Source organism: Mus musculus, chromosome 4, assembly GCF_000001635.26.
Source record: "Mus musculus strain C57BL/6J chromosome 4, GRCm38.p6 C57BL/6J".
Taxonomy (NCBI): domain Eukaryota; kingdom Metazoa; phylum Chordata; class Mammalia; order Rodentia; family Muridae; genus Mus; species Mus musculus.
In genome coordinates, this window is record NC_000070.6 from 82,969,232 (window position 1) to 82,996,001 (window position 26,770).

Genomic DNA, 26,770 nt, shown 5'->3' on the forward strand with positions numbered 1-26,770 from the left:
TCCCTGGACCAACATAAAGGGGTTAAAAGCCAGAAAATGTTGAGGTAAAGAGGAATATTCTAGTGTTTCTTACAGTGATGTTCTGTACTGCAAGGTCAGGAGCTTCATCGTTTGTGGGGTTGATGATAACGTGAAATGTTGTCTCCAAGGAGCGATGCTTCCCGTCTGTGGCATATACTGTGAACTGGTCAGCAGTTGGTTCCACTCTCAGGTGCCTGGACTGCACATAGTTAATGTGTGAAGCCTTCATGTCTGTCCACTGGAATGAGGCTAGCACACACCAAGACAGAACAGGGAAATGATAAAGAGCACTTCCCAGGGACCTGCAGTTTGTAACAGCTGCTTCTCTGCGAAGTAGATACATGATCATAGCCGGGACAGGTGTGATGCCTACCAGCCATATAAAGGCGGGGATCACAGATCTTAAGAAAGGACAAAAATTTGCCCAAATAACAGACTTGTGATAACCACTAATCGGGAGGCAGGGACTTCATAATCAGTCTCCAGACACTTGGACTGAAAGTCAGGGAGAAGAACCCTTGGCTAAACTGTCCTTCTGACACGTGGCTTTTGTCATACTGGGTTAAGAAGGATACCATCTCTTTAACATTAGGCAGAATGCCTGGAAACCAATGACTTGTCCCCATAACATACATCAAGAAGCTCACTGCATTGAATAGAATTAATTAATGAATTTGATAATCAGCTAGCCTTAAATCAGAAGATGAAAAATGTCCTATGTTATGAATTAAATCATGAAACAAAATGAATAACCTTTAATTTGGTTAATCTTAAATCTAATCTCACTTGTATTTTAAAATAGAAATGTCTTACGATTGAAAAAGTAACTTACATATAAAGAGTTCTTTTTGGAAGATTTATGTCTTGCTTTTTATCTCTGTTTCATTTTATTAAAGACTCTTCTGGTTGCTGAGGAACATTTTGCTTTCAAAATTAATGTAATCTACTCAAACATTTCCGGTTTCTCTTTCAGTAGCACTTACAGCAATATTTCTTAATATTTTTCAATAATATCTATTAAATGTGCTGAAAGACAAGTATGAGTCTCTGTGGTTCCCATCATATTAATTATATCCCAGGGCTGAGTGGCTAGGAAGGCCTTGGAATAGGTGGGCACTTTAGCATATATTCATACATTTTTCATACACGAAGTTTTCCACTTATTTCACTTGTAAATGTTCATACATGGGAAAAGTCCAGATAAAAGTCCAACTGAGAAACAATTAAGATTCAGTGTATCAGCTAGAATAATTATAACAATCTCTTGAACGCATGTGGTGCCTTGAATATTTTTAAATCCTCACGCATGTCCTAAGCCTGATCTAGCCACTCACATCCGTGAACACTGGCAAGACATTGTGGGTCAGGAAACCCTGACTTACCTATCCTTATGCCGATGTTACTTTTCTCAAAGCCTGCAGAAGGCAGTGCGTTTTCTAAGTAGCCAAACTGGGGCTGAGAAGCCAACATGAATTTTAAGTCATCCGGGGCAGTGTCCCAATCAACAACAGTCAAGTGATGAGTAGTAAGGGCTGCTGAGAAGCCTTCATCCACTGTGAGCATCCTACCTGCATACAAAAAAACACCAGTCAGAGGCCAGGGTGATAGTTCAGTGGGTGGAGGTGCCAAATGTCTGGTCCAATGAGCTGAGTTCAATCCTGAGAACCAACGTAGGGGTAGGGAGAACCAGTTTCTGCTCTCAGATCTACATGAGCACATTGGCTCACAAAACCAGTAAGTCAAAATGTAACAAAATTTAAAACCATACACTTGCATCTTAGCCTGAACTCCTCCATCAGAATAGTAAGAAGCAGAGGGCGTGATTGCAACCCCAGCCAGAGCAAATATGCAAAAATCCTACAGGCAAACATGCTTCCGTGGGAGAGACTCATTTTCTCGGGCATAAATTCTCCTTGTGGTAAGAATATTCCGGGGACATGAGTGTGATTTAATTGGGACTTACAGCATTGTATACTCTTTCGTATCCAAGCCAGCCAGATGATAGTGGAAAGACGGCAGCAAGGCTAAATGCTCTGCTACAGCCCCTCCAGTCATTCTCAAGAAACTCTGATTTCCCTTGTGTCTCTATAGAAGTGACAAATGAAAATAAGAATTGCCAAACTGTTTTAATGATAAGCCACTAAATGTAGTTTATGTACTCCTCAAGATCAGTCGTTACCTCTGTTTGTCACAGCGTTAATTGCCTGAGAGCGATTATGAATTGCTCATAACGAACATCTTTTCATGCCTTGGTGCTTAATTACTCTGCTGGGATAACGCTTCCTTTCCAGAACATTGCTTGGGAGATACTTTGCAAATTACAACAAGAACATTCATACATATGCTTATTTTTTTTTCTGTGAGAGAGAACATATACATAATGCCCATGAAGAGATGACTTTCTGAGAAGCACGTAAGCTTAAATGTATATAAATGGTCTCTGTGGTAAGCAGATTCTGTCTGAATAGAAATTATTATGGATAAAATAAATTATTCTCCCTCCAGCAGGCAAATGATATTTTCCCATGTGAAATAAACCAGCATATTTGAGGATCTCAACGTCCTTGTTGTAGAATGCACACACAAAGACACATGTGCTGTTGTGATCTCTGTATATATGGAAATATATAAATTTTTAAGCACGTATGTTCTTCGGTGCTGTGATATTTTATTACAGATCTTGGGTTTATTATGTATTTCTGTTGAGATGATTACTGGGTGATGACTGCATTTGGTAGCTTTCTAATCTAAGCAAAGAGAACTATTTCACTGACTCTTTTGGTATGACACTAAGACAATTATACTGAAAAGAAGAACACAGTCACCTATTATAATTGAAGGTGGCTGGTTGTCGACTGGATGTACTGTGATGTTGAGCTGGTATGTGGGGAAGGACTTATGAAGAGGAACAGATGAATCAGGTCCATCGTAGCAACAGCCGTTCATCAAAGGGTCAGCTTCACCATCCGAAACCACCAATACAACAGTGTCAGAACAAGGTTCAAGGCCAATCTCGCCACCTAGAAAACATAACCGTGCTGAGTCCTGACTTTTGGAAACAGGGCAGCATGAACAACGTCCTTCATACTTTTTCTGCAAGCACTGCATGGAAGGGAAAGGAATTTAAGGGGATAAAAACATGAAACTCGATTTTATCACTATAAAATTAAATATAGTCAGGAAAATAATACAAAAATGCTTGTCCATCTGTTGCCTCTTGTGAAATCCCTGCCAGCCACAGACCATATGGAGGAGCAAAGCAGGGCTAACAAGGGTCTGACAGTTCACAAATGAACAAGGGGGAGGCAAGGAGCTTGACTGGGGATGATTTCATTCTTCCCTCTTAATCCTTTGATGTTAGCAACAACCTCAGGGAACGGCAGAGGGTTCCTGTGTCCCCTTGATAATCATCGCTCCATGTGCGTTAACCACCAAAAATGAATAAGCACCAACCACACAGCAGTCCTGAGACACAGGGCAGGACACTGGATAAGTGTAAAGAAAAGGAATCCACATCCTGGCCTTGTCTTTCAGTGTTTCCTTGACTACACACTAGCCAGTCCCTGATCAGCAAACAGGACGGTCTATGTTCTTCAGGCAACAAAAAAGCCCTGAATGTGTGCTCTTGGCAATTCTTAAAGTGGGAAATGGGAAACAATACTGAGAACTCTGAAGAACAGGAGGGGGGAAGAGAGGTCAGAGGAGGGGAGGAGAAAGGGGAGAAGGGAAGAGGAGGGGAGTGAAGGGAAAAGAGGGAAGGGAAAGGAATAGGAGGGGATGGGAGGAAAAATCCAAGTTGAAGTTTATAGAGTTCAATAGAAACCATTAGCTTGATAGCTGCTGATAGAGGGAGAGTTAGTTTCCTTTAAGAGTATGACCTCTGTGAGATTGAAGAGGGTTCAGGTGCCACATCCAGAAATATTTGGACAACACAAATTTGACTTGATGGATTTACATGGATAAGTAGATGATAGATAGATAGATAGATAGATAGATAGATAGATAGATAGATAGATGATATAAATAGATGATTGATTGATACATACACATACATACACACACACACACACACACACACACACACACACACACACACACACACACAAACACACTGGTAGATGGGTACCCAGATGCATATATAGATAGAGATAGGTGAGTAAAAGGGAGGAGTGGTCTGGGAGAAGGTGAGGAGAGAAGGTAAAAATGCTTCAAATACACTATATAAGATTTTGAAAGAATCAATTAAAATATTATTCAGTAAAAGCATTATCCTTCAAATTTTGCAGGAATAAAAATAGACCTCTTAATTGTTCATACTGATGGTAAAAGAGAAAGTTGACTTAAAACATTTACCCACTAGTTATTAATTTGATAAACATTTACTCAATTCCTGCTATGAGATAATTAGTCCTCTGGGCATTTCAACAGAGAAAACACAGACATTTCACACTTCTGAAAGGCATGTTTAAAAAATGCTAAATGTCAAAAGACCTACTGTGTGTTATTTACTGTGTAATAAGAGAAAAACAAAGGCAATGTGTTCAAAGTACCACAGAGGTATGCATCCATTAGGTTGAGCCTTGTAGAATTGCTACTCTTCAAACATTTTAACCCACTAAATGGCAATTTCATTCACAGGGAGAGACTTTTCTATCCTCACAGGACACATCTGCAAACCCAACCAACCACACATTTAAAATACTTGAAAAAAAAAAGTTTATCTGTACCGAATATGTAGATTTTCTTATTCCCTAATAAAAGAATACCACAAGTTGCCTGAGTTGTAAGTGATGCCAGGACTATTGAAATAATGTGGGGCTTTTCATAGGTTATAGGGAAATACTACACCGTTTCCTGGAAGAGGTTTGAACACGCTGGAATTTGTTATGCAGTGTTCCTGAGACGCATCCCCTAAGTACACTCAGTGACAACTCCATTCACTTGGATAATGGACAAGGTTTTATGGTTGGGGAAAAGATACAAGCGCCTGATGACAGAACCCTGGGCAATTGTTTGTGCCAGTGCCTAGTAGGTCCTTCCTATGCTTTTTCTGACTTTGTGCTATGCCCTGAAGGAGGCATAAACCTGCCAAGCAAATTCCTGGGAGGTACAGGTCGGAGCTGCAGGAAAGGGAAGTCAGAGAAAGAAGCACTGAGAAAAATGTCCTGAGAGAAAGAGTACTTAGTAGAAAAAGCAAGTATAGCACTTAGTAACTGATTTCTCCATACAAGACAGGTTTTATTTACAGCATTGGACAATGGGCCAAGGTGCCGGTCACTAAGAAGGCCCCTTCAAGTGGAATATAATCTAAGGACTTAGGAACATAGGAACTTTCTCCATTCTTATTTGCTATAGTACTAGAAACTAGAAATCTTAGCAAAAGAAATCATGCAACAGAAAGAAAGGGCATCAAAAATGAAAAGGATAGTTGGGCGTGGGCGGTGGTGGTGCACGCCTTTAATCCCAGCACTCAGGAGGGAGAGGCAGGTGGATTTTTGAGTTCAAGGCCAGCCTGGTCTACAGAGTGAGTTCCAGGACAGCCAGGGCTACACAAAGAAACCCTGTCTCAAAAAGAGAGAGAGAGAGAGAGAGAGAGAGAGAGAGAGAGAGAGAGGGAGGGGAAGGGGAAGAAGGGGAAGGGAAGAAAGAAAGAAAAAAAGAAAGAAAGAAAGAAAGGAAGGAAGGAAGGAAGGAAGGAAGGAAGAAAGAGAGAGATAAATGTTAAATTATTCCCATTTATAAATATCATAGCAGACTCTATTAAATATTTTTAGAATGTTTAATAAATCAGTTCAGTAAATTAGACAGAAACAAAACCAACGCATACACAGACACACAAACACACACACACAATTCTTTTCTTTCATTTTCTTTTTAAAGTACTGGTATAATGAAGGACAAGTAGACCGATGGAATAGAATTGAAGACCCAGAGATGAACCCACACACCTATGGTCACTTGATCTTCGACAAGGAACCAAAAACCATCAAGTGGAAGAAAGACAGCATTTTCAACAAATGGTGCTGGCACAACTGGTTGTTAACATGCAGAAGAATGCGAATCGATCCATTCCTATCTCCTTGTACTAAGGTCAAATCTAAGTGGATCAAGGATCTTCACATAAAACCAGAGACACTGAAACTTATAGAGGAGAAAGTGGGGAAAGCCTCAAAGATATGGGCACAGGGGAAAAATCCCTAAATAGAACAGCAATGGCTTGTGCTGTAAGATCGAGAATTGACAAATGGGACCTCATGAAACTGCAAAGCTTCTGTAAGGCAAAAGACACCGTCAATAAGACAAAAAGGCCACAAACAGATTGGGAAAGGATCTTTACCTATCCTAAATCAGATAGGGGACTAATCTCCAATATATATAAAGAACTCAAGAAGGTGGACTCCAGAAAATCAAATAACCCTATTAAAAAATGGGGCTCAGAGCTAAATAAAGAATTCTCACCTGGGGAATACTGAATGGCAGAGAAGCACCTGAAAAAATGCTCAGCATCCTTATTCATCAGAGAAATGCAAATCAAAACAACCCTGAGATTCCATCTCACACCAGTCAGAATGGCTAAGATCAAAAATTCAGGTGACAGCAGATGCTGGCGAGGATGTGGAGAAAGAGGAACACTCCTCCATTGTTGGTGGGATTGCAAGCTTGTACAACCACTCTGGAAATCAGTATGGCGGTTCCTCAGAAAATTGGACATAGTACTACCGGAGGATCCCACAATACCTCTCCTGGGCATATATCCAGAAGATGTTCCAACCGGTAAGAAGGACACATGCTCCACTATGTTCATAGCAGCCTTATTTATACTAGCCAGAAGCTGGAAAGAACCCAGATGCCCCTCAACAGAGGAATGGATACAAAAAATGTGGTACATTTACACAATGGAGTACTACTCAGCTATTAAAAAGAATGAATTTATGAAATTCCTAGGCAAATGGATGGACCTGGAGGGTATCATCCTGAGTGAGGTAACACAATCACAAAAGAACTCAAATGATATGTACTCACTGATAAGTGGATATTAGCCCAGAAACTTAGTATACCCGAGATATAAGATACAATTTGCAAAACACATGAAACTGAACAAGAACGAAGACCAAAGTGTGGACACTTTGCCCCTTCTTAGAATTGGAAACAATCACCCATGGAAGGAGTTACAGAAACAAGGTTTGGAGGTGAGACGAAAGGATGGACCATCTAGAGACTGCCATATCCAGAGATCCATCCCATAATTAGCCTCCAAACGATGACACCATTGCATACACTAGCAAGATTTTGCGAAAGGACCCTGATGTAGCTGTCTCTTGTGAGACTAGGCCGGAGCCTAGCAAACACATAAGTAGATGCTCACAGTCAGCTATTGGATGGAGCACAGGGCCCCCAATGGAGGAGCTAGAGAAAGTATCCAAGGAGCTAAAGAGATCTGCAACCCTGTAGGTGCAACAACATTATGAACTAACCAGTACCCCGGAGCTCTTGACTCTAGCTGCATATGTATCAAAAGATGGCCTAGTCGGCCATCACTGGAAAGAGAGGCCCATTGGACACGCAAACTTTATATGCTCCAGTACAGGGGAATGCCAGGGCCAAAAAATGGGAATGGGTGGGTAGGGATGTGGGGAGAGGGTATGGGGGACTTTTGGAATAGCATTCTAAATATAATTGAGGAAAATACGTAATAATAAAAAATATTTTAAAAGAATGAAAGAAAGAAAGAGTTTCTGGTAATTAAACCATTATATTTCTGTGTGAGCCAAAAAAAAAAAGTAGTGTTTCTAAACACAAATAGTAAGCATGGTGAAAAGAAAATGAAGGAAGCAACCACCCTCAAGATATTAAAAAAAAAAATAAAGAACTCTGCAGCAAAATGATAAAACACTGATAAAAGAAGTGATAGGAACATCTTCTGGATATATTCCATATATTCTGGGCATATATCCAGAAGATGTTCCAACCGATAAGAAGGACACATGCTCCCCTATGTTTATAGCAGCCTTATTTATAATAGCCAGAAGCTGGAAAGAACCCAAATGCCCCTCAACAGAGGAATGAAGACAGAAAATATGGTACATTTATACAATGGAGTACTACTCAGCTATTAAAAAGAATGAATTTATGAAATTCCTAGGCAAATAGATGGACCTGGAGGGCATCATCCTGAGTGAGGTAACACAATCACAAAAGAACTCACACAATATGTACTCACTGATAAGTGGATATTAGCCCACAAACTTAGAATACCCAAGATATAAGATACAATTTGCTAAACGCATGAAACTCAAGAAGAATGAAGACCAAAGTGTGGACACTTTGCCCCTTCTTAGAATTGGAAACAAAACACCCATGGAAGGAGTTACAGAGACAAAATTTGGAGCTGAGACGAAAGGATGGACCAACTAGAGACTGCCATATCCAGGGATCCATCGCATAATCAGCTTCCAAACGCTGACACCATTGCATACACTAGCAAGATTTTGCTGAAAGGACCCAGATATGGCTGTCTCCTGTGAGACTATGCCGGGGCCTAGCAAACACAGAAGTGGATGCTCATAGTCAGCTATTGGATGGATCACAGGGCCCCCAATGGAGAAGCTAGAGAATGTACCCAAGGAGCTGAAGGAATCTGCAATAGGAGGAACAACAATATGAACTAACCAATACCCCCCCCACCCCCCGAGCTCGTGTCTTTAGCTGCATATGAATCAGAAGATGGCCTAGTCGGCCATCAGTCAAAAGAGAGGCCCATTGGTGGTGCAAACTTTATATGCCTCAGTACAGGGGAATGCCAGTGCCAAGAAGTGGGAGTGGGTGGGTGGGGGAGCGTGTGGGGGACTTTTGGGATAGCATTGGAAATGTAAATGAAATAAATACCCAATTTAAAAAAAGAAGTGATAGGAACACAAAAAATAGATATATTTCATACTCACACTACCCAAAGTGATGGAGAGATTTAATCCCACCACAAAATGTGCAATTAATCATCAGAAAAATGTTCATCAAGACCACAGTGAGTTATTACCTTACTCAGCTGAACATCCATCACCAAAAGGACAATAAATAACAGAGGCAGAGAAACACAAACACTGCTAAAAGGAATGTAAAATAATAGGAGTTTTATGGGAAATGTTATGCAGATTCCTCAAAAATTATATATGATCCAACAATCCTACTCTTCATTGGCTACCCAAAGGAGATGAAATTTTTATAGCAAAAAGACCCATATATCTTCATGTTTATTGCAGCATTAATCATGATAGTCAAAATGTGGGACCACTCCAGATACCCTTCAATAGATGCATACATAAAGAAAATATATGTTTATGCTATGCCAGCCACAGCAACACGGTTAGAGCTCAAAAACATTTATGTTAAGTGAAACAAGCCAGATGTGGGAAGCAATAACTCAGAAGTAGAAGAAGGAATTGTGGACAGTATCCAGAGAAGGGAAAGAAAAAGAAATGAAGAGAGACTTTTACAGCCAGAGAAGTGTGTTGTGGCAGAAGTGTAGAGGATGAGAGAAGGGTCCTTTGTGGAAGAGGGTAAACGGACGTAACCAATGAATGACTATAATACAATCATGGCACTGCCACCTTCTCTTCCTCAATCTAAACTCACCTCTAGATCACCCCCCACGCCTGCTCTCTTTCAATCTCTTCCAGTGTGTGTGCGTGTGTTCCTAACTACATAAATACAATCTGCTCATCTCTATAATATTACTTGTATACATATGTTCTCAAGAATGACCATTTTAGAAATGGTTAATCAATTTGGTGTACTCTTCCCTGGGCAAGACCCTTTCTCACACTCTCAGCATCATTAATAGTCTGTAGTTATTTGCCTAGGATTGAGGCTTCCCGTGTCTAAGATTAAGGCCACATGAGCCCTCTCCCTTCTAATTTAGCTCGTCTACAGGAATGATCCTTGTTCGGGTCAAGTTTCTGTAATCTTGTGGATGAGTCTTCAGAGTTGTAGCTTCTCTAACATTTCACAGCTGACTTTCTGTTCCTTGCTATAATCTTTCAGGCTCTTCTTCCACAATGATCCCTGAATCTTCTGTGCCAGAGTTGTGTTGTAGATGTAGTTAGTTAGGGCTGGGCTCCACGACTCTGCATTTTAATTGGTTGCTGCTTTCTGTAATTGTCTCCATCTATAGCAAAGAGAAGTTTCCTCAATGAGGGGTGAGGACAACACTTATTTGTGGGCATGAGCATAAATGTTTAGATTGTTGTTAGGGATTGTACTGGTTTAGCGAAGGAGTGGTTGCAGTTTCTCCTCCAAGATTCATGGCTTCAGTAGTCCTAGGTAGTTGGCTGGGTCACCAGTACCAGGCACGATTTCTTTGTTGTTGAAAGGGTCTTGAGTTGAGTTAGAGAGCTGTTGGTTACCACCAAGGTATGTGTACCACTACTTGACCCTATGGTTATTATGTCATATTGGTGATTGTTCAGGTTTACAGGAGTCACTGTGGGGTAGAACCATTGTTGACTTCCATCCTTTGGAAGCTTGCATGGCACCTTCTTGGTGGGTACCATGAAAGATAGCCCTCTGGGAGGAGGCCTTAAGGTAAGCTCCAGTTCATGGCCCTCTGGGCCCTGAGTCTGAAGTGCATGGTTTCTTTAGCCATAGGGACTTCACTTCTACCTATGAGGGTGAACAATTCCCCACAGTCATGCCTGCACGCCAACCCAATATAGATAATTCTTCACTGAGACTCTTTTCTGGGTGGTTTTAAGTTGTGTCACGTTGCCAGTTAAAGGTAATCAGTACAAGTGATAAAAATTAATCAAAACGCTGAAGCAAGGGTTGGAATAGATAAGTCAGTAAGACATCAGATGTTTAATGCCAGGGCTCTTGGTATCAATCTGAATAATGCTAAATGAGTACCAGTGGAGCAAAGAAGTGACATCTGAGGAGATGTAACATTCAAAACACCCTTTGAGTCTAGTGTTCTTTCTAATCTAACTAAGAAATCTATGTGAAATCATTTCCATAGTGTCCTTCTCAGCCTTATTACTTAATAGTTCCTTGTATGGACATCACACTGGAAGAGATGCAAATGTTTGTAAACCTGCCTTTTAGCATTTGGAAGGCAGTGTAAGAGAACATGGTTCATCCTACTGTGATTTACCTTGCTTTATGAGCCTGCCGAAGATATTTCAATTATTCAATAAACAGTAACATTGGTCTTTGAATCCCTTCCCTGTAAGACTATTTGAGATTACAGTGGAGGTAGGGGGCAGTACACAAGCTTGAGGCTGGTCTAGGTTACACAGCAAATTTGTCTACATTTTGCCATGTGTGATGGTTTGTATATGCTCGGCCCAGGGAGTGGCACTATTAGAAAATGTGGCCCTGTTGGAGTAGGTGTGTCACTGTGGTGTGGGCTTTAAGACCCTCAGCCTAGCTGCCTGGAAGCCAGTATTCTGCTAGCAGTCTTCAGATAAAGATGTAGACCTCTCAGCTCCTCCTACACCATGCCTACCTGGACACTGTCATGCTCCTGCCTTGATGCTACTGGACTGAATCTCTGAACCTGTAAGCCAGCCCCAACTAAATGTTGTTTTTATAAGAGTTGCCTTGGTCATGGCATCTGTTCACAGCAGTAAAACTGTAAGACACCATGTCCTAAAAACCTGTGTGAGACTGAATTAAAAAATAGGGGACTAATATCATTGGTGGGAGGAGTTGAAGACAGCGTAGCATTCAGGCTCTGGCATGATTTTTGCTGGCTGTTCTTATTCAACTTTACAGGGAGAATTAGGAGCTAAATGAAGAGGAGGAAGATGTGAAATGTGCAGTTCGTCAAGGAATAGAATATGCTGTAAACTGTGAACAAAACAAGTCTCAGTACATGGCTGCAGGTTTAAAAGGTAGCAGCATACTTTGATGAGGAAATAATGCCATGTGGCTGAATGACATTACATTTCAGGAAGCAACAAAACCTCATGGGTGGAAGGATCTAGAGCATAAAACTGCAAACTCATTTAAAAGCCTTTGTTTGTTTGTTTGTTTGTTTGTTTGAAGAGAAAACCATGGGAGCGCCATGCATGCTTGACCATAATGGCCTAGGAAGACATTTTTCAAGATTCTGCCACACAGGCATTCAGAGGCTGCTTTCATTATGGTCCAGGACCACCAGGCTACTTAAGATGGCAGCCAGCCTTGGCTCTGTCTGTGTAGTGCTGGTTTTACTGGCACACCCAATTCATGTGTAAAGAGATCGTGGAGGCATGCACTCTGATTTCAAAGGAAAGCTTGTGAGACATGTCTCCCAGTTGGAGGCAGTGTTTGGGAGTCAGTGGGACCTTACAGGGCTGAAGCTAGCTGGGAGAAGTAGGAAAGTATCAATAGGTGGACTTTGGAGGTCACAGCTCAGATCCTGGCTCCAGGCTTGTTCTTTGCGTCTTGAGCTGTCATGTGAAGAGATGACACTCTGCCTCAAGCCCCTGCCACCAAATGAGATTCTCTGCCATGCCTTTGTGGCTGTGAATAGCTGAAAAACCCTCAGAAATCAATGCACACAATGTCTCCCTTCCCACCAACTGTTTCTGTCAGGTATCTGTCCCAGTGACTCAACAGTAAGTAATACAGTGTCCTACTCAGTCAGCCTTTCCATGCCCTCTTGCTTCCTCCATAGAAATTTCAGACTAAAGAGACTATAAACAGGAAAATTGTGATAGTGTTTGATTTAACTCCAGCAAGAGGAAATAATGCATGATACCATTTCCAGGCAAATGTTACTTAGGTCTAAGTAGATGACTTTCGGTTTCAGTTGCTGTGATGAAACACCATGACCAAAAGCAACTTGAGGAAGAAAGGGTTGATTTCTATTACCCTCCCATATAAGAGTCCATCATCAAAAGCAGTCAAGACAATAACTCGAACACATCAGGAACCTAGAGGCAGGGGCAGATGCAGAGGCCATGGAGCGATGCTGCTAATGGCTTGCTCCTCAAGGCTTGCTCAGTCTGCTTTCGTATAGAACCCAGGACCACCAGCCCAGAGGTGACACCATCCACATCAATAAATAATTAAGAAAATGCTCTACAGGCTTGCATACTGGCTGATCTGATGGAGGATTTTCTCAATATAAGGTCCCCTTTCCCAAATGACTCTAGCTTGTGTCAAAATGACACAGAATTAAGCAGGAAAGAAAATATGCAGAGAAGGACATTGTGAAGTGTCACTAGGCCATGATGTGGCCTTTCATGTGGAAGAGTTCTTCCATCTGTACACTTAAGCTAACAGTTCTTTGACACAGTCTAGACTATACTCCACTATGGCCCATGGGACTCAGTGCTGTGCCTTGCAAATATCAGACGCTGAATTAATATTTTCTTTCTTTTTTTGTTTTTGTTTTGTTTTTGCTTTTCAAGACCAAGTTTCTCTGTGTAACAGCCCTGGCTGTCCTGGAACTCACTCTGTAAACCAATCTGGCCTCGAACTCACAAAGATCTATGTCCTTCTGCCTTCCAAGTGCTGGATTAAAAAGAATGCACTACCACCCCCAGCTTAGAGTAAGTATTTTCTTTAACTGAACACTTCACAAGGTGGGAAGAAATGCCAACATAGTAACAATGCATTGAGATAAAATCAATGGGAACCCAGTCTTACAAACATGCATTTGTGCTCTGGCTGTCATGAACAAGACATCATCTTGCTTTCAAGGAACTTAGAAAGGAGACTAGTTACTTATAGGGAGTTGGATCGTGGTCATTAGATGTAATGACGTCATTGCTTTAGGTGGCTTGCTTTGGTAAATCTGTAAGTAAAATGGCCAAATTCTTCTAGTTGACTAAAAAAGGACTTGGGTGGAGGTGGGGGTGGGGGCAATGACCAAGTGCAGATGCTCTTTCTACACGTTCTGAAATTCACTATCAAGCTCAGGTCAGAAGTACCTCTGCCCATGATGGCCGTGCTTACTAAGCGTGGTGCAGGCTGCAATCTGCTTTATCTTTCATTGCAAAAAAAATTAAGATTGTAATTTTATGTGAGCCCATGACAAGGGGTGGCGTTGACTTGAATGCCTTCACCAGTCACAGGTGGTCACATACCTGTATGTTTGTATGTCACAGCCCCTGAGATGACATCTCCCTGAGAGAACCTGTCCACGTGAAGTCCAGCCTTTCTCACCACTCCATGCTGAGGCTCTCGGGCAATCAGAAACAGCAGTTCTAAGTCATCGCTGTCTGCATCAGTAGCGGAAATGTATTCAGGGGTGATGGTCACCTCTCCACCCTCAGAGCAGTGCATCATGGGGATGAGGTCAGCCTTCAGAATGGGTGGCTCATCATTCACAGGGAACACCTAAGCAGGAACAAAAGATTACACGTTCAAGGAAAAGAAAGAAGTGACAAATGTCCCCACTGGTAAACCATAGCTCACAGTCACAGTGACAGGCATTTTTCATCTTCTGGACGCATGGAACAATAGCCATGGAATTTGGCCAAAGCAGCCTGAGCATTTTTTTTTTCTTTTTTACTTTCTCCATTGGTTGAGGGGTGCTCCACATGAGAGACATCTTAGACAGAAATGGGAATCTGCTGTTATAGCTGGGAACTCAGAGAACCCATTATTTTCAGAAGACAAAGGAGAAACGCAATATAAATCACTCATCCCTTTAACACAGGGACTCTTTCATTAAATTCACACACACTCCAGAAGAATTCTGATGCATGTACATCCACAACATCAAAGTTATTTTTATTCTAAATCACTTGGTGCCTCAGCTTTCTGCCACCTTCAGTTTCTGGCCACCCACGGATTTTCCTTGGGTCCACATTAAGCCACAGCCTCATGTCAAACACCTTGAGTGACAGGCTACATTCCATGACCATTCAATCAGCTCCAGGTTTTATCTTGAAAAAAGTATTTTTCTCTCCCATTCATGGAAAGCAACACGAGGGTGTACTGGGTCTCGAGATTTAAAAAAGAATATGTAAAATCATAAAATGTGCATCTGTGCGGTAGGAATGGAGGGTTCACAGCCACAATCTGATGCAAGAGTTTCTGGTTGGTTGGTTGGTTGGTTATTTGTTTGTTTGCTTGCTTGCTTGCTTGGTTTAATTTTATGGCTGTTTGGCTGGTTGTTTTCTTGGTTGGTTTGGTCAAATCTGGCCTTTGAGCCTGTGTACCCTTCCAATCCTACACATCCTTCCACATACTTCAGCCAAAGCGATCTTCATAAAACATCAAGCTGTTGGCCTGCAGGAACCTTGCGTGCCCCTACCCACCCCAACCACCCCCGCACCCCCGCCATGCTTCTCTGAGCAGTCTCTGGTGTGGCTGCCTCCACTTCCCTACCCCACTCTTACTGGAGCACATACTCCCTCTCACCATCTCCTATGGCCTCTGCTTCACCCCTTGCGCCTGCCCAGGACATTGCATCTCCCTCTCTTTGTGCAGCTAATTTCTGCCTTGGATCCCATGTGTGTTTTTCAGGGAATGCTTCCCGATCACTCAGTTTAATTAAGAAGCTTCAATTACGTACGCTCCTGTTCATAAAACACATATACATTTTAATCAATTATCTTTGTGATTATCCAGTTAGTATCTGTCAGCATCTGTGGTCTGTAACTTCAAGAATAGGAACCTCATTTATCTTGCTCATAATTGTTCTACAAGCATCTAAGACCCCACGTATATTACAGAATGCGCTTATTAAATGTTTGTTGAAGAAATAAATGAGTTGCATGGTTTCTATGCATTCAAGGGGTGATGACTGTAAGACAGGTACCCAGTGCACCATGACGATGCTTTCCTGTCAAGGGCACAGGGATGAGTGCCTAGGTGTTCCAGCTTAGCTCCTTCATCAAAGGTTTAAAAAATATAATTGTCTGCTTTCCTTTTGGCCTATGGAGAACAATAATTATCATTGTTCATGTCTCCAGTGAGAACCCATTGAAGACTTACATCATTCTTTCCTGACTGTAAGAAATGTTATCAATCCATTTACATGAATGGTAAATGTAAATGATCATTGTGAGAAAAAGAAAAAAAGAAATCACAAACAATACTTTCCAAAATGGTTTGGTCTGGCTTTCAGGAACCGTGCCCTTTAACTTAAAAAGTAGAAATATTCAGTTTCTTTCACCAAGACGCACTGCTGATCACCATACATAATAGGATGGTCATATATATGACGGATAACAGACAGGACTGGGATCTTTCCTTTAAAAACAAAAGTATAAAAGGAGCAGGGAGGCTTTCTTTGTATGTGAAAGTTTCCCAGAAAGAAAATATTCCTCCTGGAAGCTGAAAATGGCCTCCTGCTTCTAACAGAGGCATCTCAGGCTGTTGTGAGGACCGAGGAGAAGGTGAGAGACAGCCTGCCACAGAAAGCAATCAAAACCAGCCAAGAAGAAGCATGGCCGCATGACGAGAAAGAACATCTCAGAATATGCCATTGAGTTTATAACTCTGAACAGCAGTTTTGGAGTCCAGTGTACTAACTAAAGAGAGATAATGCCTTCCCTGAATATTTTTTTAAAAAAACAATCTATATAGATAGTAACACTCTTTATTACTGGCCAGCTATAAAATATCTTACAAATACATAGCAATTTTATATCATTAAAAATGTAGACCATATTCAGGCAAAGATGGCAGCTAGCATGATGAGAATACTAAGTGGTCTTCAGGGAACATGATAAGCTTCTTGATGAGCAGCTATGAACACTTGTACATCACACACACAATGCTCATCCATCCAGGTACCCACTCGGCAGAGAAGCACCAATGGTCTTAGAAGTCCTTTGAACATGCCTCAACTTTGTCAGCAGACTTTGTCAAAGGAAAGGGAAAAATGACTTCAAACAGATCACATACCAGGCTTGTGGTATAGACGTTCCTAATGGAACCCCACAGGCATGGCTTCTTCCATAAGCAAGGAGAACCCCAATGGTTCTGAACAGTCTTCCCAACTGCTAAGTAAGCTTGCGTGTCACAGTCCAAAGATATTAGACATCTTTATATATGGAATGGACCACTTTTTCAATTAAGCATCTGGATTTAAGCTTAGAATGGTTCTAACTTTAGATAAACTAGGGTAGAGGTAGGGAGAGAGAAAAACGAATATGTCTGTTTCACTAGTATGATCTTTGCCTCCATTGTCTGGGTCCACACACACACAGGTGTAGCTGGCAACCATTAACTTTGGAGTCTGCGTATTTTGAGTTGTTTTGAGATCCTGAGAGGTCCCCAGAATAGAGACTTTACATTCAAATGACTCAGGGAGGAAAGACCTACCTCAATGTGGAGAACAAATGCTGCTGAATTTGTGCCATCTGTGACCTCCAAAAATATCTCATCCTGAAGAACCTCAGATCCATCATGTTGATACCTGCAGGTAGAGTATGGAAGCTAATCTCTCAAAAAAAAATGCATGGGTGTAAATAGAGCCCTGCAACACAAACACCCCTCCTTAACCATGGCAGTGACCTTCAGTGTAACACACACACACACACACACACATACTCATATGAAAAGAAGCAGCTTAAAACTCTAAATGCAAAGATATAGTACCACTCAAGATCCCTAACTGTAAACTTACTCTACCTGGGAAAACATTGTGCATACATTGGTAATTTGTCCCCAAAACACAAAATGGCCTTTTTGGAGCTGGAAAGAGAGCTTAACAGTTAAAACTCTGAGGGCTCTTACAGAAGACCTGAGGTCAGTGACCAGCAGCTCACAACCACCATTCCAGCTCAGGAGGGCTCTGATGTCTCTGGCCTTCATCGGTGCCTGGACTCACATGAACATATCCACATATTTGCATATGTATGCACATGCATGCACAATAACAGAGACATGTGTAATTAAAAATAATCTTGAAAAATAATTCTTAGAAGGCAGTCTTTCAATGGCCTCTGACAACGGTAAGTATTTGGCCTGGGATCTTTGTAATGCTGAAACACACTGAGTGGCGGCAGGAGTACTCCAAGATAAAGTGGAACACTTTAAGGACTGTGATCCCTGTAGCACCCATCTTTCCTCCTGCGCCCTGTAGCTGTCCATTCCTCTCTGCAGCCTTCATCTATGAATTAGGTATCATATCCCTCCATCATACCCCATGTTCCATTTATAAGCTCTCTATATCAGCTGTTAACGAGTCTCACATCTCCCCAAATTACAACACATTTGTTTGGTCTAACCTTGGCCATGTCTTTCTCTTAATTCTTAGCCACATTTAAAAAGAAATTGTATAGTTCCAGGCTTTTCACACACTCTCTAGCCCACTACGTGATACTCAGTTAGGTATAAGTAGCTCCTGAATTTAACTGGGCCATTGATTTGTTCATAGTAACAAATGGAATTATGCCCTATGAATTGAAAACAAAAGTTTTAACAAAACAGTATCGTATATTGAAATTATATGATTATTCTTATATGAATAAAAGGAGACTGTATCTTATTCAAAATGGGTCACCAGTATAGTGATAATGGATTTAATGCCAGTGGCAGGAAGCCTACATTGTCACACCTTTGTCTACCACACATATTACTGCCTTCTCTGATCTGTTTTTCCATGCTTCTTACTACTTTTGTCAAAAATGATCATGAATTATAATGTGCTAATCCATTTCACAACGTTGCCATCCCTAAGACAGCTAAGTATATCTGAGTGGGCACATGTAAAGGGTATTAGTGGAGGCAGCAGGTCTTTAAAACCTCACTCCTGAATATTAGCAAATGCCTCAGCATCTTTGTGCTCAGTTCTGCCACCCTGAGAACAGAATGATGCACCTCATCAGACCCAATGACTGAGGTTAAATGATGTTAATAAATACTTACTTGCAATTCTCTAGGAAAGTGAGTATACATAGAATTCTAGCTAATACTTTGTTGATGTTGTTGTTCATCTTGGCACTACCTAAACTTTTACATGTTACTTTTCTAACATGTAGGGAGGAGCTGAGATTTCAAAATCCAAACTATAAACAAAACAGGGACATTTTTAACAGAATGGGTGAGTAGTGACAGAAATCATGAAGAATTATATCTCTGTGATGTAACTGAGCCACTGAGTTTATGTAATCTTATATGAAGCCTCCAGTCCCTAGTGAACTTCCAGGCTCAAAACCAAACATTTGACAAGAAACACTTCCTCCCACATGTCACTAAGAAAGGATGAGATGCCCCTTTGTCAGAGTTGGTAAGTGAAACGATAGCATGTCTGGCTGACTGGCTGTTACTTTTAAATAGTTAGCATTGGTTTTAGGAGATGTTTCACGTGATGTTGTGAAAAAGAGCTCTTACAACTGCATTAGGTAGAGGAAGTGAAGCTTTCAAATGGGAGCTACTGTGAGGCCAAGAGGCAGAGCTGCACTAGGCTGGCATTGAACTCACAGTCGTCCTGGTTCAGTATCAAGTGCTGGGATTAAAAGGATAGACTACCATATCTGGCTGATCAATAGCGTTCTAGCCCTGAGATTCCAAGGTTACAAAATTGCCTTTGCTAAGAGCCAACTTCAATTAGCTGCACAGATTATTTTAGTCTCTACAGAGTTCGTGATATGTGCCATTGTAGCAAAATTAATATTCATGGCAATTAATTTTTATTGCACAAATATTCATAAACCCATTCCCTCTGCTATAGTAAGCCAGAAAGGGAAAAAAATGACTGGTGGAAAATGAAGTTTTCTTTTTTACTTCTTTGATTTTCAACTGACCCTTAACAATATGGCATATTGTTCTAGAAAGAATTAGACAGCTTCTTTCCCTTCACTGTGTTTCATGGTTGATCCAGATAGAAAGCATAGAAGGGAAACACAAAATCTTCTAACCAAACTTTTAAGGTATTGAGGTCTCGCCAAGAAAATGTGCCTCTTGGGTTTAGAGGAAATCCGTCCAGCTCTACCCCGCCATGCAGAGGCCTCTCCTTAAGAGAGAGGCTGATGCTGTCTAGCGGGGTGTCCACATCAGAAACCAAAATGTGCTCTGTGCTGATGGTGCACTGACCGCCCTCGACCACTCTCAGGGTGTTGGTGAATACCTAGAAAGAAGGAAGGAGACATTCAAGACCTTGTTCCATGAGGTATCCCTGAACACAGAGGTCATTGGATCCCTAGAAAGCATCCGGTACCATCTTCAAGGGCCAAGTAACTTAAGCATGTTTCTAAGGAGATTGATCCACAGCTGCATAAATTGTCTAAAATCATTTTAATTGAATTTCATTTTCCATTCCAAGTGTTGACACATACAGACACCAAGACAGACCCCTAACTTGGAAGTGCACGTGCTTCAAGTGTCTCGGAGCCTCTGTAGCAGAATCAGCAAAGGGGACAGAGCCACGAGGAACTGAGGGAATAACGCCCAGCTTCATTCACTCAACCTTTGCCAAGTGCCTCTAAAGGAAAGGATCCACCTCTCTCGATTTTTAACCCTAAAAATTCTTTAGAACTTGGGAAATTGATGAGGACTCCACTCTGTTTTGCAGTGAGAACTGGGAAACTGACGGCAAGAGAGTTACATCCATGAGACTATTTCTTTTACAGTAAGTTCAAATATTAAAAGTCTGAGGCTTCATAAGGAGCACTTTGGAGTCTCCAGGTTTGCATGGTGTCAACATGCCCTAATGATTGCTGTCAACGCGGTTTCATATTGTACTAACTCAGTTTCTAATACTCTCGGTTCTTTGAAGCACTATTTCATTCGTCCCTCGCCTGTAAACGAGAAGTGAGTGTCCACCATAGCCCGAAGACCTCCATCTTCTCTCAAATGAAGGTAACTCTTCAATCTGCCTCATAATTTCCTCACAAAGAGCATATTTCTTTGAGGTTAGGCTGTTTTGTTTTCTCAGCAAGTGTTATAGGGAAAGCTTTGGTTTGGTTCAGGATCTAAAACGTGTGAATGGAAAAGGAAGGTCTAACTGAAATCTAACCACGTTCATTCCACAGCTACTCTGACTTATTTTCACAAGAGTTAGGTCAGGTCCCCAGCAGGGAAGGAGCCCCAGATGGAGTTAATGTAGATGTCATAGCTGCAGCTCGTCAACACTTCTTCAAACACAGATTGCAAGCTTGAAATCTTGAGAGATTGGGCTGTTGTCACAGTGAGTGTAGTGCCTTGGTGGGGACTCTGCAACTTAACAGTGCAACCTGCCTTGTATCCATGGTACCTGTGGCTAAGTGCTGGGAGAGCTCTATATTTTCCAGAGAAACCCCAAGTCAGCCTTCTTAAGAAACCTCCTGACTCTTCAAGGTTCACAACTTAAGAAATATTATTTATACTTGTTATTATATTATTTATGATATTATATTATAAATATAATAATATTATTTAGACCCATCAAGCGATTTTTGCACATTAAATAAGTACCTTCCCTTGGGCCTTACAAGAAGCAGTATGTTGGCTGACCCGAGGCAGGTACAGCAGTGCTGGACAACCAGGAGAGAGAGCGTCAGGGTTGGCTATATTCTCATAGGTAGATAACAGGGAAATTCACCCTTTTCCTTGGAAAAAAGCTAGGAGTGCCTCTAGTCCCCTGGTCTGTAACAAATGGGGGATAGTGGCCCTTTGTCTTTCCACTTTTAAGGGGGAAAATTCCAATAACAGTCATACTAATCAAGTATAGTAGTCTGAAGTGTGTGTGTGTGTGTGTGTGTGTGTGTGTGTGTGTCTCACATTAGGGGGTGGGTGTTCAAAAAAAGATCTCTCAAAGTAAAACAGCCTCAGAGAAGACATAGTAGGTAGCAAGGTTTTTATAGTTTGGTTGTAAGAAAAACCAAGGCTTCTTAAGACTTCCATGAACACTGAGCAGTGGCACTGGGTAAGAAGAAAGGGTAGCCATCCTACTTCATTTTGGGAAATTAAAAAGCTTCTTTGGAACACACAGCAGCATAGCTGGCCTGCAGTGAGAGCAAATAGGTTCTTCTGGTTGCTAAGAGACTCATCATTTAATCTCCTTCTCCTGATCAACAGCCGGAGCTCAGCAGAATGAAAGAGGTTTTGACAGGCTTTGAAAACAATGCCAAATTCAACACTGAAAAATTCTCACCTTTCAGATAGGAAGTCCCACGAGAAAAAGAGTCTCCCACCCACACCCACCCCTTTTTAATCTATACTGCAGCTAGAGAATGAAAACATTACTCTTTCTCTCTCACTGCTTCTGGCCCACCATGTCAAACACCGCATACCTCGGGAACCTGGTTGTCCACTGGGAGAACTGTGATGTTGAAGCAGATTCCATGCAAAGCACCTCCATGCTGGTTACTGACAGACACTGTGAACTGCACATGTCGAGGGGAGGGGCCTATATCTTGCATGGGTGGCATGTAGGCCACTTTCATATGGTTCACGGCATGCTGTGAAGCAAATTGAGATGAACACGTGTGCTGATTTGCAGAGATCAGAATCAAGCCCTCCAACAATGTTAATTGATATGGAACATGATAAACATCACTGTAGATGGAAAGATTCCCAAGGCTCTATTCTGTAAGGCACATTGCCTACACATAAGAGGAAATGGATGAAGTCAGAAAGTATATCAAATGATGGAGTCCAAGAACCTCTGCAAATGTAAGCTCAGACTTTACCCTATTCTGCCCTGCAGTTCTATACTAATACAAGCTGTGTGCGCCTGCTATGCCCCTGTTTGCATATTACTAAAGTTGGTGAAACAGTAGCACTTAGCACATTTACAACTTGTAATTGTGAAGAAACCAGACGTAATTAGCCCCAAACCACAGATGTCTGATGCCTGAACATTCATATACCAGACTCGTATTGGGTGTGCAGAGGAGGAGAGCTCACTGGACGAAGCAGGGGGATGCTGAAGGATTTGGGAGAGTGGTTAAGTATTATGGAATGAGCTGCATCCCCAGAAAATGACATACTAAACTTGGAATTGTGAATGTATTTAGACATAGGGCCATTACAGATGCATGTAGGGGGGAATTTTTGAGTAATGTGGGTCCTCAATCCAATACAACTGGACCCCTTGTAAGAGGAAGAGACAGATGGGGGAGCCTTGACTGACAGAAGGCAAAGCTGAACATGATGTAGCTACAAGCCTGGGAATATATTAAAAAAAAACTGCTAACGAAGCACTAGATGCTAAAACACACGGAGGGAGAGATGTCTACAGGGCTCAGAAGAATACAACCAGCCAATGCGACAATCTCCACACCTCCATCTTCCAGAGGTACAGGGAAAACAGGGCCTCTATTCTGAACTACAAAGTGTATGGTATTTTGTTATGGCCACAGTGGGAAACTAACACAGTAGACAAAAGCATGGCCTGCATAAGACACTAGACATACCCATGGGTCCTGAAGTCAGTGTCCTGTCACTGGCAAAATGATGCAAAGCTTATGGATTTACAAGAAATTTTTAAATTACATTCAACTTGATGACACCTTTCAAACAGATGTTATATATTTATCAGATGTGCTCAAGCACAAGGATAAAGACAGGAGAAACTGTGGCAGAAGTGACTGGGTAGCAGCTCAGACACAGCACTGCGTACCACACACCTACTCAGAAGGTAAATTACATATCGTGTTAGCCAATATTTTTACAAATTTTCATACCTGAGTAAATGAACTTAGCCCTGGGGCTGTCGGATTTTTGGTTAGCTTTGGTATGCTGTCCACCATGAATAGCTTCCCAGCATCCAAGTGTCTAAGAAAAATGCAGACCACATGAGCTTATTTTTTTTTTTCAGCTAAGAAAAATGAAATCAAATCACCCACCATTGCTGGGAGCATAAAGATCCTTGTGCCCAAAGATCACCAAGGAAACCAGAAATGTTAAGCATACGGGATTATCCTCTCAAAGGAAAGGATGTGTAACCGGTCCTTCCATCCAGAAGGCTGGGAATCGGAGATGATTAACAGCTTATTGATCTGTGTTATCTGTGGGGCCAGGCCATATGAAGCTCTCACAACCAGAACCACGGGTAGCTAATATCTCAAATAACCTCTACACTATCTGTGTGACCAAGATCACGCCAGATCCTTTCCTAGGCCCTTCAGCTAATACAGGTAGCCTATCTCTAGAACCCATTGAGTTACAATCTAATTCCGCCTCCTTGTGCTCCAGAGATTGTACTACACCAGGAAACTTTTTCCAAAATTCTACTATGTTTTAAATATGCTGGCAATAAACCACCTAGTGTCAGACTCTATTAGTTTGATCCAAACTAAGTCAGGCTCACCTCTTCACGGTTCATGACCCTGCCCACCATGATGCTTGCAACGACCCTTGCATAGGAATCCATTTTTTTAAAAAAAACCACTTCATTGTGGGAAGAAAACAGAGACTTTTAGTCTCTTTATATTGGGAGCTTATAGCGTTAAGTTCAGCATTATCTATGCCACCCTCATCATGACAGAACAAAGTTTTTTGCTGTCTCATGGTTAAAAAGAATCCTTAATCTCCTCCTGAGTGTTTCCTCACTTGAGTATAGGACATGAGCCTAAGGAATATTTATGCTACCATTTTGAACTGAGATCATAAAACGCAAACACCGAATGGCCTGCCATATCTAAAAATATTACATTGCAGACATAATAATGCTTTTCTTTAAAATAAAAAGGAAGAAAAAAGGATTTACTTTAGAAAAATAGTATTTAGACTGTTTCACACTGTGCTGAAAACTACAAAGTGCATGGCAGTCACTAATTGTCACTCACTCGGTTATGGTAAAGATGAATTTATGATAAAAGTGAATGCTAAATCAGATGTAAGTTCAAGTCTACCCAATGAAGCAGTTGAATCACACTGCTAAACCAGCGGGTCATATAGTAGCTTTACAAGGACACCTGTGGCTGAAGGAGAAACATGGAGGGCGTGTTACTGTGTAGATGAGTTCCCCATCACGGGATTCCATGTCTAGGAAATGTAGGTGCTTTTTAGTGATGTAGGCCACCTCTGTTTCCTTGACAACCAAATGCCGGGAAATGCCAGGAGCTTCTTTAGGAAGCTGGTCATCTACTGGAGTGATATGAATTGTCACCACCTGGAATGAAAACGCACAGCTCTATTAAATTGAAATACAGCAAAGCACCAAAGAGAGTGCCCCAGGATCACCCTGGAACAGTTAAGATGACTTCTCCAAACTGTCATTAATAAAATACTTCTGTTGAGTGATGTAGAAACTACTAAGGCTTCGTTCATTTGGTTTTATGTTTTAAAAATATAATCATCACATCAGACATGGTGACACTCAACTTTAATCCTGGCACTCAAGAAGCAGAAGCGGAGGGCGGAGGATCTCTGTGAGTTCAAGGCTAATATAGTCCTAGGATAGCCAGGAACACACACACACATACATACACACACACACACACATACACACACACACATATATATATTCACAACTCAACCTAATCTATTAGAAGTGTTCCTAATTTCTAATCCATTAGAAAATTGACATGAAGACAACAAAGTACAATCTTGATTTTATTTTCCCACCTCCTTTCTAGTAATAACCTATGCGTCTGTTTCCCCCTCTACTCCATCATTAATCCTGGACCCTTTGTTGTCACTCTTGGTTCCTTCCCCACCCGCATCCCACCTATTGCCAAAATTCCTGAACCACTCTTATAGTTTCTTCCTTATGTGGTTGCAACAACTCTAACTCCTTGTCCTCCTATACTTGCTATTCTACACTTTTTATTAACTTGCATTAACTTAAAAACACACAAGTCAAATTAGTTAATTCACTTCCTCTGAACCCATAAAACAGTGATCTAGAGGTAACATTCCTCTAACTCCTTAGCAGAATATCAAAGATTGTTCTTCAACTTTATTTTTTATCGCCTCTCAATATAAATACAACACTCTGGTGGCACTTGGTGGATGGACTCCCTCCCCCTCCCTCAGATTATATCGTATTGTCTCTTCAATCTCATGCTCGCCTCTCACGGTCTCTAAGAAGCCAGTTATTTTTGCTCTTATAGGATCTTCTGGATTCATCTTCCAGTTTCTCAGCTGGAACTGTTACTGAACCTGGTTTATCCCTTGCAATTCCACTGAGGGTTTGTGTTCACCTCCAAGGTCCATCTCGGAACTTTGCCAGCAATGCAACAGTATGGAGATGATTAGATCAGAGGGGATATGCACCCATGAACAGGTTGGATGCATTTGAAGGGGAAAGCTTGTCCTTCCATCCTTTTATGCCTTGCATGTGTCCTCTTAGGAGGACATGGTGACAAGGTACCACCTTGGAAACAAAGAGCTACTCTCACCAGACAGACAACAACCTGGATGCTACCTTGACCCTGGACTTTCCAGTCTTCTGAAGGTAAGAAATGTTTCTGTTGTCTATAAATTATCCAGTTATAATATTAGAGTGATTAAAAACTAAGGCCGGTTATCAAAATAAAAGACTACAAAGACAATGATAATTCTAGTCTCCCAAATCTGTATCATGATTTTCCCCACCTACAGTATTTTTCTAATCTACAAAGTTCAGAAATTCTCTATGGACCCTCACAGCGATAGTGTGGATCGGTGAGGTTCTCCTTAATTGAAAAACTGGATTTAATAAGGAAACAATAGTTATTGTGCCTTCAAAGAGACCATTTTCCATGCTAATTTATTCTCCAATGTGTTCTTTATGAAGGAAGAATGGAAGAGCGTGCTTTTTATCCCCTGTAGTAATTCTTGGTGGGCGCATTTTTCAACATGCTTTATGATCGCCTAAGTTGATGTGTCTTTACATATTTATGCATGCTCAAACAATTAGTGTATGTGTCTGTGGGCAAGAGAAATTCCATTTTAGCAA

The 26,770-nt window shown here is 41.4% G+C and overlaps 1 protein-coding gene across 12 annotated transcripts in view; it reads right to left on the minus strand.

Annotated features, from left to right (window-relative positions):
- Frem1 (Fras1 related extracellular matrix protein 1) overlaps positions 1-26,770 on the minus strand; it is a 154,587-nt gene that overhangs the window by 71,312 nt on the left and 56,505 nt on the right. For 9 of the 12 annotated variants that reach the window (XR_390326.4, NR_154662.1, XR_001784157.2 and 6 more), the window contains 9 exons: positions 24,804-25,000; positions 23,571-23,661; positions 22,176-22,343; positions 19,824-20,032; positions 17,284-17,377; positions 14,091-14,343; positions 2,847-3,041; positions 1,404-1,589; positions 74-270 (listed from right to left, as the gene is read on the minus strand). Coding sequence is in view for 8 of the 12 variants with exons in the window: in XM_006538013.4 (XP_006538076.1) it covers positions 74-270; positions 1,404-1,589; positions 2,847-3,041; positions 14,091-14,343; positions 17,284-17,377; positions 19,824-20,032; positions 22,176-22,343; positions 23,571-23,661; positions 24,804-25,000 (1,590 nt within the window). In the remaining 4 variants the exon portion in view is untranslated. Of the gene's footprint in view, positions 1-73; positions 271-1,403; positions 1,590-2,846; positions 3,042-14,090; positions 14,344-17,283; positions 17,378-19,823; positions 20,033-22,175; positions 22,401-23,570; positions 23,662-24,803; positions 25,001-26,770 lie in introns of those variants that run through there. The other 3 variants (NM_177863.5, XM_006538018.2, XR_003954973.1) reach the window with 3 other exon arrangements.